The sequence below is a fragment of the Sapajus apella genome, unplaced genomic scaffold (assembly GCF_009761245.1).
Source record: "Sapajus apella isolate SASKATOON/1434 unplaced genomic scaffold, GSC_monkey_1.0 scaffold54, whole genome shotgun sequence".
Lineage (NCBI taxonomy): Eukaryota > Metazoa > Chordata > Mammalia > Primates > Cebidae > Sapajus > Sapajus apella.
In genome coordinates this window covers 7,184,199-7,202,326 of record NW_022436994.1, presented here as the reverse complement: position 1 = coordinate 7,202,326, position 18,128 = coordinate 7,184,199, and the positions used below count along the sequence as shown (strand labels likewise).

At 41.1% G+C, this 18,128-nt stretch overlaps 1 protein-coding gene across 1 annotated transcript in view; it reads right to left on the bottom strand.

Moving 5' to 3' along the window:
- PKD1L1 (polycystin 1 like 1, transient receptor potential channel interacting) overlaps positions 1-18,128 on the bottom strand; it is a 183,103-nt gene that overhangs the window by 136,187 nt on the left and 28,788 nt on the right. Inside the window, 7 exon segments of the mRNA XM_032244258.1 lie at positions 1,387-1,480; positions 1,482-1,554; positions 9,553-9,571; positions 12,956-13,278; positions 14,289-14,328; positions 14,331-14,505; positions 15,079-15,199. Coding sequence (XP_032100149.1) covers positions 1,387-1,480; positions 1,482-1,554; positions 9,553-9,571; positions 12,956-13,278; positions 14,289-14,328; positions 14,331-14,505; positions 15,079-15,199 — 845 coding nt within the window.

The window sequence follows — 18,128 nt, the reverse complement described above, 5'->3', positions numbered from 1 at the left end:
TGGGGAATAAGCTAATTTCATCATTGTTCACGGTAGGTAATGAATGGTTACTCTAAAGAAGCAGAGGGATAAGGACATTTTATAAATAAAAGGGGTCAACTAAAACAAGGCACAAACGTTTCAAGTATCAGAAGGCTAACTCAGATGAACATACAAAAGAAAGAAAAGGCTCTTTAATGAAATGCGTTTAAAAATGTACACAGAACCCATAATGTAAATATGACAAACATCTGTCATTTCAATAAAGAAAAATCAGTAAACTCATGTATCTCAAATAAGAATTATCAGAATGATTCACACAGCAAAGCCAATTCTATCGTAAAGAAACATCTAGGACAGTGATTCTAAAAGGTGGCAGAAGAAAGAATGCCCAAAATTGTGAGTGGCTGTGTGATGATGTGGGAGTGACGCCCATGCTGCAGGGGTCCCCAGGCAAGGCAGGGCAGGAGACACAAAGGAAGAGGCTTGGGCCACCTGGGTTAGTCAAGGAATTGGGATTTGCAGTGAAAAAGGTAAAGAGATATAAAGGTTATGTCTTCCATCTCAGGACAGAGGGCCAGCCACGTGGGAGGATCACCTAGAATCCTGATCCTCAACCTCGTCTGATTCAATGTTTGCCTCTCTCTTCCTCCCTCTCCATCTGTTTTCCTTTCTCTCCCCCTCCTCCCTCTCTTTCTCTCTTTCTTTCCTTCTCCCCCTCCCCAACATCCCCTCTTCCTCATCAGCCTTTCCCACTGGTGGGTGTGGTGTGGTGATGAGGACCACAGAAGAGGGTGAGCAAAGGGGCTCAGCAAATGGCAGATACCTGGAGCCAGCCCACACTCACTGTACAGGAGAGACACGGGGCTGCAGCTGCCTGTAACCTCCTGAGCAGCCATGGGTTTTTAGTCCTAACACTGACCATGTTTTAAGCCATAAAGACAACATCAAGACTTAAAAAATGTTAAAACAGCAGAGAAAATATGTGCTTACCATGCTATATTAAAACTAGAAATTAATAATGAAAGCAATACAAAAAAGAGGTCACATGACGTGAAAGTTTTAAATGTAAATAATAACTCATTTAGCATCTGGGAAAGAAAAGAAGCTTTTTTTCTGAGGAATGCAAACCTCCTCTAAATGATCAGTCCCCAGAGGCTCGTGGGAACGAGACAGCTGTCACATTCTACTTCCTTTGTTGGGCTAAGGAATCCTGTCTTGAAACTGCTAGCTATCCCATGAGTGGCTATAAATTAACCTAACAATGGCACACACAGGACACCGTAACCCATACAATGTATAGCCAATCACAAATCAATGCCATCTCTGTAAACCAATGAAAATTCCCGACAAAGAACTTTATATCAGCCCACTCCCTGTGGCCTCTTTTTGCTTTTAAAAACATTCTTGTGACAAAGGCATAAAGAAGCTCTGATCCAAGGTTACTGGGGTATGAGTCTTCCCGACAGCTGTTTTCATTTTGGTACAAGTAAACTTTTAAAAATTATATTTTGTGCCTCTGCTTCTTTTTAGGCGGAAATATCCAATTGAAAATGTAAAAGAAGGAAAGAATACCTATAAAAACAAAAAGAAGAAAAAAGCGGAAATTAATAAACTAGGTGAAAATGTGGAATAAACAAAATCTGAAAGCTAGTTCTTTAAACAAACTAATGAAAATTTACCCAACCACTTAAGGAAAGGAGACATAAAATAAAATAAAAATGATAGAAGAAAGTAACTATAGATACCACTTAAAACAAAATAACTATAAGAGCCTATTTTGCTTGCCTCTATGCAAACAAATGTAAAAGCCTAGATTAAATAGATAATTTTTATACAAGAAAAAGTAACTTGAAAGATCCAACTGGTGGAGAAATTGAAATTCTTAACAGATGAGTTTCCATAGAAGAAATAGAGGAAGGTGTCAATGAGCTACTTCAAAGGCAATAAGAAGAAAGTACCAGTTTCAGAGGGCTAATAAGAAAATTCTTCAAAATAAAATATGTATTTCTGATGCTATTTAAACTGTTTCCAGACAAATAAAAAATAAAGAAAACTTTCACATAGCACTGATATTAAAGATAAAAACCATTGCACAAAAATCAATAACTAGAAATTGTTCCGCACCAGTGGTGTGAATGTGACCCAGTACTTATCTTCCTACCTGTCTTTGAGGAGAAAAGCTGTAATGAGGCAACAGGAAAATCAGACTATGTTTCAAACGCATTTGCAAATTTCAAACGCATTTGCAAATGCATTGCCTTTAAGGGTTTTAGCATTTAGAATCAGGTCTTGCTGTTACCTTCTGAATTTTTCTAGAGTTGACCTATTCATTAACTGGAACTTGGGTTCTAAGGTTTAGGTGCCTTAATCCACTCTTAAAAATAACTAAATAAAGGGGGGATCATGGTGGATGGGAGGCAGGACTAGATTGCAGCTCCCAAATGGACCGACAGTGCACTCGGTCATGAACGACAGCAGGAATAAATCGGGAAACCTGAGAGGAACCACAGACCCTCCGAAGGAAGCAGATTGCTCCTGCAGGACCCAGGAGACACCCCAAATACTGTGCTGGTATCCATGGCTGAGATACCCATAAATAGTTCACATCACAGGACTCTGTGTAGACAACCCCCAGTACCAGCCTGGAACCTGGTAGACTTGCTGGGTGACTAGATCCAAATGAGAGATAACAATCACTACAGCTTAGCTCTCAGGAAGCTACATCCATAGGAAAAGGAGGAGAGTACTACATCAAGGGAATACCCTGTGGGACAAAACAATCTGAACAACAGCCTTTAGCCCTAGACTTTCCCTCCGATACAGCCTACCCAAATGAGAAGGAATCAGAAAGCCAACTCTGGTAACATGACAAAACAAGGTTCTTTAACCCCTCCAAAAAATCACACTAGCTCACCAGCAATGAACCCAAATCAAGAAGAAATACGTGATTTAACTGAAAAAGAATTCAGGAGGTTAGTCATTAAGCTAATCAGGGAGATTAGGTTTCTCACCAGAGAAAAGCAAATCCGATGTAATAAAATCCAAAAAATGATACAAGCAGTAAAGGGAGACATACTCAAAGAAATAGATAGCATAAAGAAAAAACAATCAAAACTTCAGGAAACAAGGGACACACTTACAGAAATGCAAAATGCTCTGAAAAGTCTCAGCAGTAGAACTGAACAAATGAAAGAAAAAAAATCAGAGCTCAAAGACAAGGTCTTTGAATTAACCAAATCCAACAAAGACAAAGAAAAAAAAAAGAAAATAAGAACAAAGCCTCCAAGAAGTCTGGGATTATGTTAATATGACCAAACCTAAGAATTATCAATGTTGCTGAGGAATAACAGAAATCTGAAAGTCTGGAAAACATATTCAGGGGAATAATTGAGGGGAATAAACTTCCTCAGCCTTGCTAGAGACCCAGACATCCAAATACAAGAAGCACAAGGATGGGCACAATGGCTCACACTTGCAGTCCCAGCACTTTGAGAGGCCAAGTGGGCAGATCACAAGGTCAAGAGATGGAGACCATCCTGGCCACATGGTAAAAACCTGTCTCTATTAAAAATACAAAAATTAGCTGGGCATGGTGGTACATGCCTGTAGCCCCAGCTACTTGGGAGGCTGAGGCAGGAGAATCATTTGAACCTGGAAGGTGGAGGTTGCAGTGAGCCGAGATTGTGCCACTGCACTCCAGCCTGGCAACAGAGCAAGACTCCATCTCAAAAAAAAGAAGCACGAAGAACACCTGGGAAATTCATTGCAAAAAGATCGTTGCCTAGGTACACTGTCCTCAAGTTATCTAAAGTTAAGACGAAGGAAAGAATCTTAAGAGCTATGAAACACAAGTAGTAGAGATAACCTCTGAAGGAAAACCTATCAGATTAGCAGCAGATTTTTCAGCAGAAACCATACAAGCTAGAAGGGTTTGGGGCCCTATCTTCAGCCTCTTCAAACAAAGCAATTATCAGCCAAGAATTTGTTTCCAGCAAAACTAAGCTTTATGTATGAAGGAAACATATAGTCTTTTTCAGACAAACAAATGCCAAGAGAATTCACTACTACCAAGGTACCACTACAAGAAAAGCTAAAAGGGGCTTCAAATCTTGAAATAAATCCTGAAAACACATCAAAACAGAACCTCTTTAAAGCATAAATATCCCAGGAACTATAAAAAAACTACAATTTAAAAAACCAATAACCAAGATATACAGGCAACACATAGCATGAGGAATGGAATGGTACCTCACATCCCGATACTAACATTGAATGTAAATGACCTAAATGCTCCACTTAAAGGATACAGAATAGCAGAATGGATAAGAATTCACCAATCAACTATCTGCTGCCTTCAAGAGACTCACCTAACACATAGGGACTCGCACAAACTTAAGGTAAAGTGGCAGAAAAAGACATTTCAAGTGAATGGACACCAAAAGTGAGCAGAAGTAGCCATTTTCATATCAGACAAAACAAACCTTAAAGCAATAGCAGTTAAAGGAGACAAAGAAGGACATTATATAATGATAAAAGGCCTTGTCCAACAGGAAAATATCACAATCATAAACATATATGCACCTAACACTGGAGCTCCCAAATTTATAAAACAATTACTAATAGACCTAAGAAATGAGATACACAGCAACAATAGTGGGGGACTTCAATACTCCACTGACAGCACTACACAGGTCATCAAGACAGAAAGTCAACAAAAAACAATGAATTTAAACTATACCCTGGAACAAACAGACTTAATAGATATGTACAGAACATTGCATCCAACGATCGCAAAATGTACACTCTATGCAACAGCGCATAGAACTTTCTCCAAGACAGACCATAAGATAGGCCGCAAAACAGCCTTAATAAATTTTAAAAAATCGAAATTATATCAAGCACTCTTTCAGATCACAGTGGAATAAAATTGGAAATCAACTCTAAAAGGAACCTTCAAAGCCATGAAATATAGGGAAACTAAACCTGCTCCTGAATGATCACTGGGTCAAAAATGAAATCAAGATGGAAAGTTAAAAATTCTTCAGACTGAACAATAGTGACATAATGTATCAAAACCTCTGGGACACAGCAAAGGCAGCACTAAGAGGAAAGTTTATGGCCATAAACACCTACATCAAGAAGATTGAAAGAACACAAAAACTGACCTTCTAAGGTCACACCTCAAGGAACTAGACAAACAAGGACATACCAAACCCAAACACAGCAGAAGAAAGGAAATAGCCAAGATCAGAGCAGAACTAAATGAAATTGACATAAACAAAAAATACAAAAGATAAATAAAACAAAAAGTTGGTTCTTTGAAAAAATAAATAAAATTGATAGACCATTAGCAAGATTAACCAAGAAGACAGAAAATCCAGATATAAGCTCAATAAGAAATGTAGCAGGAGATATCACAACCGATGCCACAGAAATACAAAAGATCATTCAAGGCTACTATGAACACCTTTAATGCACATAAACTAGAAAACCTAGAAGAGATGGATAAATTCCCGGAAAGATACAACCTTCCTAGCTTAAGTCAGGAAGAATTAGATACCCTGAACAGACCAATAACAAGCAGCAAGATTGAAATGGTAATTTAAAAATTACAACCACCACCACCAACAAAAAGTCCAGGTCCAGACGAAATCAGAGGAGAATTCTACCAGACATTCAAAGAATTGGTACCAATCCTATTGACACTATTCTACAAGATAAAGAGGGAACCCTCCCTAAATTATTCTATGAAGCCAGTATCACCCTAATATCAAAACCAGGAAAGGATACAACCAAAAAAGAAAACTATAGACCGATATCCCAGATGAATATAGATGCTGAAATCCTTAAAATACTAGCTAACTGAATCCAACATATCAAAAAGATAATCCACCTGATCAAGTGGGTTTCATACCAGGGATGCAGGTATGGTTTAATATATGCAAGTCAATAAATGTGATACACCACGTAAACAAAATTAAAAATAAAAATCATATGATCATCTCATCAGATGCAGAAAAAGCATTCAACAAATTCCAGCGTCCTTTTATGATTAAAATTCTCAGCAAAATCAGCATACAAGGGACATACCTCAATATAAATAAAAACCAGCTAATGACAAACCCACGGCCAACATAATACTGAATGGAGAAAAGTTAAAAGCATTCCCTCCCAGAACTGAAACAAGACAAGGATGCCTACTCTCACCACTCCTCTTCAACATGGTACTGGAAGTCCTAGCCAGATCAAGCATGAGAAAGAAATAAAGGACATCCAAATCAGTAAAGAGGAAGTCAAACTGTCACTGTTTTCTGCTAATATGATTGTATACCTAGAAAACCCCAAAGACTCATCCAAAAAGCTCCTAGAACTGATAAAAGAATTCAGCTAAGTTTCTGGATACAAAATTAATGTACACAAATGAGCAGGTCTTCTATATATCAACAGAGACCAAGCTGAGAATCAAATCAAGAACAAAACCCCTTTAAAAACAGCTGCAAAAAAACAAAAACAAAAACAAAAAAACTTAGGAATATACCTAACCAAGGAGGTGAAAGACCACTACAAGGAAAACTACACAATACTGCTGAAAAAAATCATGGATGACAGAAACAAATGGAAACACATCCCATGCTCATGGATAGGTAGAATCAATATTGTGAAAATAACCATACTGCCAAAAGCAATCTACAAATTCAATGCTATTCCCATCAAAATACCACCATCATCTTCACAGAATTAGAAAAAAAAAAATTCTAAAATTCATATGGAACCGAAAAAGAGCCTGCACAGCCAAAGGAAGACTAAGCAAAAAACAACAACAAAAAAATGAATCTGGAGGCATCACATTACCTGACTTCAAAGTATACTATAAAGCTGTAGTCACTAAAATAGCATGGTACTGGTATAAAAATAAGCACATAGACCAATGGAACAGAATAGAGATCCCAGAAATAAACCCAAACACTTACAGTCAACTGATCTTTGACAAAGCAAACAACAACATAAAGTAGGGAAAGGACACCCTTTTCAACAAATGGTGCTGAGATAATTGGCTAGTCACAGGTAGGGAGTGAAACTGGATCCTCATCTCGCACCTTGTACAAAAATCAACACAAAATGGATTAAGGACTTAAATCTAAGACCTGAAACTACAAAAATTCTAGAAGAAAACATTGGAAAAACCCTTCTAGACATTGGCTTAGGCAAGGACTTCATGACCAAGAACCCAAAAGCAAATGCAGTAACAACAAAGATAAATGGTTAGGACTTAATTAAACTAAAGAGAATTTGCATGGCAAAAGAAACTGTCAGCAGAGTAAACAGACAACCCATAGACAGGGAAAAAAATCTTCACAATGTATACATCTGACAAAGGACTAATATCCAGTATCTACATGAATTCAAACAAATCAACAAGAAAAAAACCAAACAATCCCATCAAAAAGTAGGCTAAGGAAATGAATAGACAATTCTCAAAAAAAGATATACAAATGGCCAGCAAACATATGAAAAAATGCTCAACATCACCAATGAACAGGGAAATGCAAAATCAAAACCACAATGTGATACCACCTTACTCCTGCAAGAATAGCTATAAAAAAAAAAATCAAAAAATAGTAAATGTTGGTGTGGATGTAGTCAATAGGGAACACTTCTACATTGCTAGTAGGAATGTAAACCACTATGGAAAACAGTGTGGAGATTCCTTAAGCAACTACCCAATGGTGGAACTACCATTTCATTCAGCAATCCCACCACTGGTTATCTACCCAGAGGAAAAGAAGTCACTATATGGAAAAGATATTTGCAATGCATATTTATAGCAGCACAATTCGCAATTTCAAAAACATGGATACAACTCAATGCACATCAATCAATGAGTGGATAAAGAAACTGTGAGATATATATATATATATATATATATATGTAAAATATTTATAAAAATGTTTTTTATAATATAAAAACATTTTTTTTTAAAAAAAGCCTAATTGAGGAAATAAAAAAACATTTTTTAAAATAACCCTAATTGAGGGGGCTCTTGAGCAGCCACTTGCTCAAGCCCACTCTTACTCTGTGAATTGTCTTCAATAAATCTGTGTCTACACTGACAAAATAATAAATAAATAAATAAATAAAATCAGTGACTAGAAGCCAATGCCATTCACAAAGACCAGTGGAAGAATCAAGAATAATATGTTGGAAAACTGAACTCAGCCACATAACCAAAAAGTAATTCACCAAAAGCAAGTGTTTTTCACCCCTAGGAATTCAAGAATGAGTCAATAAGATATTGGCTAATATAACACATGATATTTGTACTTCTAAAGAAGCAAAAAAGAAAGTTATAAGATCAACTTCACAGATGCTGGAGAGAATTTAACAAAATCAATAACTCTTGATTTTTTTAAAGTCTTCATTAAGAGAGGAAAAGATGAAAACTTCATTTACATGATAAATTATAACTGTCCAAATCTAGCATCAAGTTTAATGAAAAAATGTCACAGCCTGATGGGTTCCTCTTTCCTACTGCCCTGAAAAGACTAATGAGAACAGCAGGTGTTGCAGCAAAGAATGTAATAATCACAGACCTGCCAAGCAAGGACAACAGGGAAAACATTCTTGAACCCGTCACCCCCAGAATTTGGAGGCTGAGGTTTTGCAAAAGTACTTTTTAAAAAGTACTTTCCCAGCAGGGTTCTGGGAAACTGGGACAAATGATTGGCCGAACAACTGGGATGAAATCACAGGAGCATCTCAAACTGTCTTTGTGCAGCTGGGTTAGTTCCTTGGCGGGGATGTGAGGGGGTGGTCTCAGAACCAGATGGCATCTCTTGGTCTACTGAAATGTTAAATCTCAAAAATATCTGGAAGATCAGATCTTTAGGTTTCACAATAGTGATGTTATCTATAGGAGTAGTTGGGAAAGTTACACATTTTGCAACCCCCAGTTACATGACTGGGGCAACAGACAACCTTTAGAAACACAAACTGAGCAATGGCAGGTTATTTTTTAACTATGCCTGCTCATTAGCAAAGTCCAAACCCCTAACATAATTTTAACCATGACTTACGAATGTGGCTTTAATCTTCAGATAAGGAGGGTGTCAGTTTCCTTTGCCTCCAAGTTTAATGATAAACTAAATCCTTCTTATAATAATCTTGGCCTCTGCATTAGAATAAGTAAAAAATATTAGTCTGTGAAGTTAGAAGCAAGATGCAGTCAGTCAGGCCAGATTTCTCTTATTACTTATAATTCTGCAAAGGCAGTTCAAAAACACCGGAAGGATTTTGAGACTGACATGCCCATCATCATCTATCTCATTTAACACTGTCTTGGCTGTACCAGTCATTGTAACTAAACAAGAGAAAGAAACTGGAGATGTCAAATTGGAAATGAGAGGCTGATAATCACCATTCATAATTAATATGTTTACATAGCTGAAAAACGCTAAAGAATACACTTCGAGATAACTACAAACAACATGAGAATTCAGTGAGAGGAGGATCCAAAATCAACAGCAAACAGTAGCAGCTCTTCCATATACCAATGACAACCAGTTTGGGAACAAAATGGGAAAAAATATCCCTTTTATAATAAAATAGTGCAAAAAATAAAGTATCATACAAGAAACATGTAAATTCCACATAAAGAAATGTTCAGGCTGGGCGCAGTGGTTCATGCCTGTAATCCCAAGGAAGGCTGAGGCTGTAGGATCACTTGAGGCCAGAAGTTTGAGACCAGCTTGCTCAATACAGTGAGACTCCTGTCTCTATTAAAACAGAAAAGAAAATAAAAACCAAAAATGTTTAAAATACTTTTAAAGAAAGATGTATGGAAAAATGGACAGGAACAGGGCAGTGCATGCAGGGGGAGACTCTTGCCTATAAAGACTCTGCATAAATTAACTTGTAATTAAACATCTGTAAACCAAAAATAAAATTCCAAGCCCTCCAACTGACTGAATGAAACTCTCCTTTTGGCCAAGCACATTCCAAAGTTAAGCTGAAAACATGTTCATGTCATGATGGGAAGGGTGAGTCAGACATGCCCCATGATACCCTCCTCCCTTTGGAATTCAGGCACAAGTAACCAGCATTAACAGTTAAACAGAGGCCTTAAAAATGACAAAACAGACTTTTTGTAGCAATAAGATACCAACATGACATGACATATAGTAGGCCCTGAAAGAAACTGAAGTATTTTACCCAAAAACATATTTCTTTGACAGGTTGAAATGGTCTTACAAAGCTGTATCTTGAGAGGAAAATCTATGTTCTGTAGAGAATCCCCTTCCCTTTCCAGATCTTTTCCTGATCTAGGACAGAATTAACAGAGTCTGGCACCTTTTAAAGACTGATCAGAAACATTTACAATCTACTCTCTCTGAAGACTACTACCTGGCGGCTTTGCGTGCATAATAAAAACTTTGGTCTTCACCACCCCTTATTTTACTCAGGCACTTTTTTCTATTAATTCCGGGTCTTTAGATCATACTTAACTCTTTCAACCAAATGCCAATCAGAAAATCTTTGTATCCACCCATGAGCTGGAAGCCTCCTCCCAGCCCCATCTTTGAGTTGTCCCACCCTTCTCGACAGAACCAATGTATACCTTCGGTGTATTGATTGATGTCTTACATCTCCCTAAAACGTATACAACCAAGCTGTAGCATGACCATCTTGGGCACACGTTCTTAGAACCTCTTGAGGCTGTGCTTCAGGCCATGATCACTCATATTTGGCTCAGAACAAATCTCTTCAAAAATTTTACTTAGTTTGACTCTTCATCAACACATCATTTAAATAAAAATACCAATAAGATATTTTTATACTAGTCAGTGTGATTCTAAAGTTCATGTGGAAAAATGAACAAGCGAAAATGGCAAGAATAATGCTAGAGAAGATGAGTGACAAGGAAAGCCAGAAAACCGCCTGAGGGCAGAGAGGAAACCAGCATAGGTAGAGTTAGCACGCCCCATCAGGAGAGCAACTGAATCTTCTAGCAAATGACGCTGAGCCAAATGGGTGGACTTTCAGGAAACAGTCAAATGGAATCTACAATGAAGGCTTTATGCCAGGATATACATTCAAATGCATTCAATATTTAAATGGAAAGACAGAATAATAAAAACTCTAGGAGAAACCACAAGAGAATTGTTCCATAAACTTAGAGTATGGAAAGCATTTCTAATTACAATGTAAAACTCAGAAACCATCAAATAAAAGTTTGATAAAGTATACTTAATAAAAGTTAAAAATTCTTACATGAAAAGAAAAAAAAACTATAAGTAAAACCAAAATACAAATGACAAACTGAAAAAAACATATTTGCAATGTATGCTAAAAGGACATATTTTCTTAATAACTAAAAGAACTCATCAAAGCCCCATATTGGATGGAACTGTGAAAGTGCTCTGCTTGGTTGAATATGGTCATATACTGGCAGGTGACAAGGATGAAACTAATAAAATGCAAATTTTAAAACTTCAGAAAGATACTGTTTTTACTTATTGTATAGATCTCTACATTGTTCACAGGAATGTAAACTGGCCAAGAGTCCTAATTAAAAGCAATTTGACAATAACTATCAATTATAGATGCACATAGCATTTGAGGCAATAATCTTGCCTTTCCATTACATGACATACACCTGTAATCATTCACTGCAATGTTGCTTGCAATACTGAAAGATCAGAAACAATTTCAATGCCCACCAATAAAAATAAATAGTTGAGTAGATTTGGTGCATTAAATTAATGGACTACTTAGCAACCACACCAAAAGCCAGGGAAGCTCTTTCTGTGCAGATAGGGGAGCCTGTCTGGATATGGATTTGCATTTAAGTGGGCAAGGAGTGGGACACTGTGCATGGCATACTTCCATTTGTGGAAAGGAGAGGAAAGAACATTTATACTTGCTTATACACATAAAAGATATAAGACGTAGAAGACACTAGTTGACTATGGGTCAATAGAAAAGGACTTTTTACTATATATACTTCTAGAATGTGGGAGTTTATACCACGAGAATGTACCATGCTCAAAAGTAACTTAAAAAAAAGAAGGGGGGCAGGTACAGTGGCTGACACTGGTAATCCCAGAACTTTGGAAGTCCCAGGAGGGCAGATCACTCAAGGTCAGGAGTTTGAGACCAGCGAGGCCAATGTAGTGAAACCTAGTCTCTACTAAAAATACAAAAAATTAGCTGGGCGTGGTGGCATGCACCTGTAATCCCAGCTACTTGGGAGACTGAGGCGGGAGGATCCCTTGAACCTGGGAGGTGGAGGTTGCTTGCGCCACTGCACTCTAACCTGGGCAACAGAACAAGACTTCATCTCAAAAAAAAAGAAAGGAAGGAAGAAAGAAAAAAAAAGAAAAAATTAAATCCTGTCAGCAAGTAGAAAAGTATCAGAACTTTCCACTCACCTCCCACCCTCAACCATCATCTCTAGGGGTTTAGTAGCTGAGTAGACTGTATCCAACACTGGAATGTAAATATTTTTTTTTTCTTACTTTGGTTGAGACTACAAAATGTTGGAAATTTTAGTGCAGAAGAATTTGCACACAATATTGCATGTGTGTGTATGTGTGTGCATGTACTTGAAGAACAACTTAAGTAATTTTCCAATAGTTATTATTTTCAGAATTCTGCCTTTGCATAGGATGAAGTGACAGTACATTAGCTTTGTGACCTCAGGGTACATCTCTCAGCCTCGCCACCCCTACCTCACAGGACAGGTGGAAAGATTAAATGTGATGAAGTATGTAGAGCTGGCCACAATGCAAAACACAGTGCACAGACCCGCCTATGTGCACAGTGTGCCAATGAGCTACTGCTCTTGGAGCCAGAAAGGTTGGCTGAGTCCAGAGAAATGGAATAGGGTTCCCTTTCTATTCCCAACATTGCCTCTTGAGTCCGCTAGCTCAGGATCTCCTTCCCAGGCTCCTGATAAGGACACTGTGTACCTTACCTTTTGAGTACTGGTGGTAGGCAGTCACTGCCATTGCCTCAGACATGTTGTGTAGCCTCATTTCAACCCCAGAGCTGTCCCCAAAATCCATCATTAGACAAACAGCCTTTCCAGAAGCCATGTGCACACGGAATCCCAGATTTGGAGGTGCCCAGGTTTCCATTTCCAGGAAGCAATCGATAACGGGGTTCATGGAGTCATCAGGATTTGGAGCTAGGACAGCCACAGGAGGACACTGAGTAGGGAGATAGAAGCTCTCAGGACCAGGCTGCGATGCTGTGAGGCTGGGGGTGTGAGAAGTACCAGGTGGAAGGTCATAGGAGCTGTGGGAGAGAGAGAGGCTTCAGATTTCATGATAGTGGGCAACATCACCAGATGAGGTGGGAGGGCAGAAGCCAAGCAGCCTGTCCTGGGCCCAGCCAACTAGAAGCCAAGTCTGAGAAACCTGATGAAAGGCTTCACTTCCACTGGTTCTCAGAGCGGGGTCACAGGGCCAGCAGCATCAGCATCACCTGGGCCCTTGTGAGACATGCAAATTCTTGATCCACCCCAGACCCACTGGGTCAGAAACTGGGGTGGGGACAGCAAGCCCCCAGGTGACTCTGAGGTCAGCAAAAATTTGGGAGTCACTCCTCTAGCTACATTAATAATAATAATAAAATGTAGAGTTTCTTTCATTACTGATTTAATGTACATGAAAGATGGTATCTCCCACAAGTCACTACCTCCTGTGTTTTTGCAAAAAGCTCCACGTGAGGGTGGGTCCATCCTTTCTACGTTTTTTCCTAGTTTCTCATGCTGCAAATCTGTTGGGGAGTTGGGAATAGTTTAGGATACTTGAACCTCAGCTTCCAATCACACAAGACTTTCATGATGATCATTTCTGTGTTAAAAGCTGGTCTTGAGTGAAGCATATGGTATTGGTACCATTACGTAGCTGGCAGTATAAATGAAAGATTAAAGAAAGCAGGAAAAGAAAGATCATGGAGCTAGAAATGGCTTAAGTATCTAAATGGTCAATTCTCATGCTCCCCTGTATTTTTTTCCTCTCCCAGTGTGCTGTTCACGTCCTGTTAAAAATATACACAGTCAGACAAAGCCTCAGTCTCGGTTTGTGATTGATGGGAAGCATAAAGGCAACCAACTGATATGGGTCTCTGATGGCAAACAGTGGCCAGTTTCATCTACAGCATGGTGACTTGAAAATCATTGGACTCAACTGCAAGTATAATTAAAGCAAACACTGAAGACACTAAAATCACCAATAGATTGGGTATGGCTCCAGACTGGGGACAGAGAAGTGGTGCCAGCCTCTACAACTCCTTCACCTTACCTTCTGGGAGAAATGGGAAAATGGGAAACCGGCCACAGAATACTCACTGGGTGCTGGTTTGAATGGGTCTGGCCGCCTTGGTGGGGGTCTCCATCGTGACAGTCCCAGGAAGGAGCCCTGAGGCCAAATCCTCCGCACAGCACAGCAGTCTCAGGACGCAGCAGGAGGCCTCCATCTTCAGGCAGCAGGGAGCTGCTGCAGAAGAGGTGCCCTGGACCTTAAAAGTTTAAGAACAACTCAGGGTTTATTGAATGGCCTCATCTGGCATGAGTACTTGATGTCCTCCATGCTCACAAAGCCAATTTAATGAACAGCCCCATTGCTGCTGAGGTCTCTGCTACTGGGTGGGTGACCACAAATTGGCCCCGTGCATTGGTGCTTTCTCGAGAGTGGTAGGAGTCATACTTTCTGGCATACTAGCCAAGACAGTGCCCAGGTGGCACCAGATAGAACTGTGAGGCATGTGTTATCAGGAATGTCAGGGCTGCTTAGTATCAGAAATTCATGTCACCCCCTCAGCTAAGCCAACAGAAAATTAGCAATTTCATAAGGTCATCTATAATTCTATAAGGTTGTCAGCTGAGAGATGATGCTCTTGCAGACGGCAAAAATGTAAAGTCCGTTTTCCCTTACTGTGGTGACAAATTTTAGTGATTCCTTTCAACTGCCTGAGCAGTATCCAAATGACGTAGAAAGGCAAAATAGGGTTCGCTGACAAACTCTGAGGCTGCCTACATACGGGTGAGCCTCCCAGACACATTCAATTCAGCGGCAGGGGTCAGCCACCAACCTGGAGGAGGCCGGAGGATGTGCTGCCTGTGGTCCCAGCAGCACACAGCCTCCTGTGATGGAACCTGGGTCCACTGCTGCTCCAGGCACTTGCGATTATAACGAACGGTTTGTGGGGAATGCTGTATGGGAAGGAAAGTGCAGAAAGAAAAGGAAACTCGGTCGTGTTGCAGTCACACACCTGGCTCATTTGATTACGAATCACGCCTTTCCCCGGGCTTTGCTGGAAATTCCCTCGCTGTGACCGCAGGCCCATTCCTGGGAGTCAGGCCCAGGCTGTCCAGGGGCACATGATGTAGTTTGAAGCCAAACCAGTGGGGCTGCTGCAGGCACTTGAGGGAGAGGTCTTAGGTAGAGTGGAGCTTATTTAAAGCCATTTACTAAAATCCACACCCACCTAGGACACTGCTTCAGACAGTTCGCCCAAAGGGGTGAGTCACGTTTAAAACGTGCTCTGTCTGCCCTGTGGGGCCTGGACTCGGCTGGAATACACTACAGTGCGGTGACTGAGGGGCGCTGTGGGAGGCCTGGTGGTAACTGCCTGCCTATGCCCAGTGCAGTCAAAGCCTGGCAGGGAGGCAGGGCTTGGGAATGAGACTCGAGGGCGCTGCCTCCAGTGGGCAAGGACAAGAGCCCGTTAGCGGGTTATCTTCATGTCCCCCTGTCATAGGATTCTGTTTTCACCTGTCATCACCACCTCACGCCGCTGATGAGCCCCAGTGAGGCCTGAGGAGGGAGTGAGGCACAGCGGGTTCCTTTCTGGGCTGCAGCTCTAGGCTCCTCCTCTGGCAAGACCAGCCTTACTCCCAGCCTCTCTCCCCCAACATGGCTCCAGTGAGGTGAGTGTCTCTGTCTCAGGCTGTGGCAAGGCCTGGCCAGCACCAACCCTGCATGAGAAAAATCCAGGACGATATTCCTAACGCCCGCAGCCGACTGGCTCTGGGCTTGCTCTGCTCTGCATGTGGTGTGGGCATGCTGTGGGACACAGGCCCTGGGTCAGAGGCTCTGGAGCTTAGTCCCCACCTACACAAGAGTCATCATCCTAGTGCCTCAGCTGAGGCTCACTGTCAGCATCTGTTAGCACAGAGCTCAGAGAACAGATCTACCCCAGCGAAGAGTAAACTATTACATGTTGAGAAAGAAAGAAAACATTTTATCTGAGGAATGCAAGCCCCTTTAAATGATCAGGCCCAGAGAGGCATTAAAACACGACAGCAGTCATGTCTCACTCCACTTGAGCTAAATAATGACCTCTCGAAGCCACTTACTATGTGGGCTCTAAACTGACAGATGCCAAGTAGCCATAAAATGCCATCCACCTTATAGTTCAACAATGTATAGCCAATCACTGACCAATGCTATTTATGTAAACCAATCAGAATTCCTAAGGAACAGCTTCTGTCATCGCCCCCTCTCCTGAGTCGTCATTTTTTCTTTAAAACTGGAGCCTCTCATTTGTTCTCCAAAGCACTTCCCTGTTTCCCATGCTGCAGTTCTCAACCTTGGCCCAAATAAACTCCCTATTTATTAGCTTTGCCTCAGTTTCTTTCTTTAGGTCAACAATATGGACTGCACTTAATCTCAAACCCAATGCAACATCCTGGGCCTGGGACACTCACAGTGACCACCATGCCACTGCCTGGGCCCCATTTGTCCCCAGCCCTCTCTTCACCATGATCAGCCTTCGAGTACAGAGTACCTGTGACATAACTAACTCCATCTTTGAAAAAGGGTCCATTTGTTTTCATAGGGCACCCTGCCAACAAGAAGATGTTCTGTTTAATAAGCAAATAAAAAAATAAAGACTGCATCCAACCAGATAAGCACATGAGCACACTCTTCCACCCTTGATTCTCATCGGAGGACCCTGTGATCATACAAGATTAGGCTGATGGCTCCAAATGGCCATCTTCGCTGCCACGTCCTTGCGGTCACTTGTGATGAGAGCCTGGCATCTGCTGCCAGAGGCTCTGCTACCTTCGAGGTTTTCTTGTAAGACTGATGAACATGCAGCCCAGACTGAGACTCCTTTTGTCTCTTGGCTCGCCATGGACTGGTTTATTCAGGCTTTCTCCCGTCTCTTTTTCTTCCTGATGTTAAATGTTACTTTGTTTGCTGTGGAATGTTTAGCCTGTAACACTTATAAGCCAATTAAGCATTAGTATGGCTTGCAAACACTGACTGACTTGTAGAGTGGCTTTACCCTGTGTGCCTGCGGTTCTGGCTGCCAAGTGAACGGGAAGTCCTCCTTAGAAGCTCCATGTAGCTCGTGGCTTTAGTGACTGAATCACAATCAATAAAAGCCTGACACTGCGGAAAGACACAAACACACGTGGACCTGGTTATCTTCAATCCTGCACGACTCATGACGTGTCAGCTCTGGGGCTTGGGGTGCGGGGGCTCACATGCTATCCACTCCGTCAGTCAAAGCCTGCTTCTAGGCACTTTCAATGTCAACCCGGATGGTCTGTCCTCCCAGAGGGACATCTGAAGTCACTTCGGCTGTTCCTAACGTGACATATTCATCATCCTAGTCACTTGCTTCCTATTTTGGCCTTTATATTTCTTTAGTTCTTAGTCATTTTCTTTAGGAAAGCAACAACAAAAATGACAACAACAAACCCGCATGTCTTAGCTGAGTCCTGGGAGAAAAGAAAAGGGCACGCGCGTCTGTCCAGGTTAAGTGTAAAGGGCCTCAGAACAGGGACTGGCTTGGGGGTGGGGGGACTGTGCTCAGACCTCAGGAGACAGACACAGGCGTACCCCGACCAGGCTTCACTCTGCTCACAGCTAGGAAGGTCTTCTGTTGCTAGGAAGGAAGACTCTTTCCTTCTAACCAAGCACACAGGCCAGAGGTTTGCTCACCCAAGCACTTTGGGTTTGTGACCAATGAGGGCCCAAGCCAGACTGCAGCAGCTAAGCAGAAGGTGAGACGTGGAGCCAACGAGCTCCCGCACAGGGAGACCCCATCCTGATCTTGTTCACCGGGCGTATTCGCAGGCCCTGCCTGCATTGCCAGCCCTCAGCACAGAGACAAGAATAACATTCCTG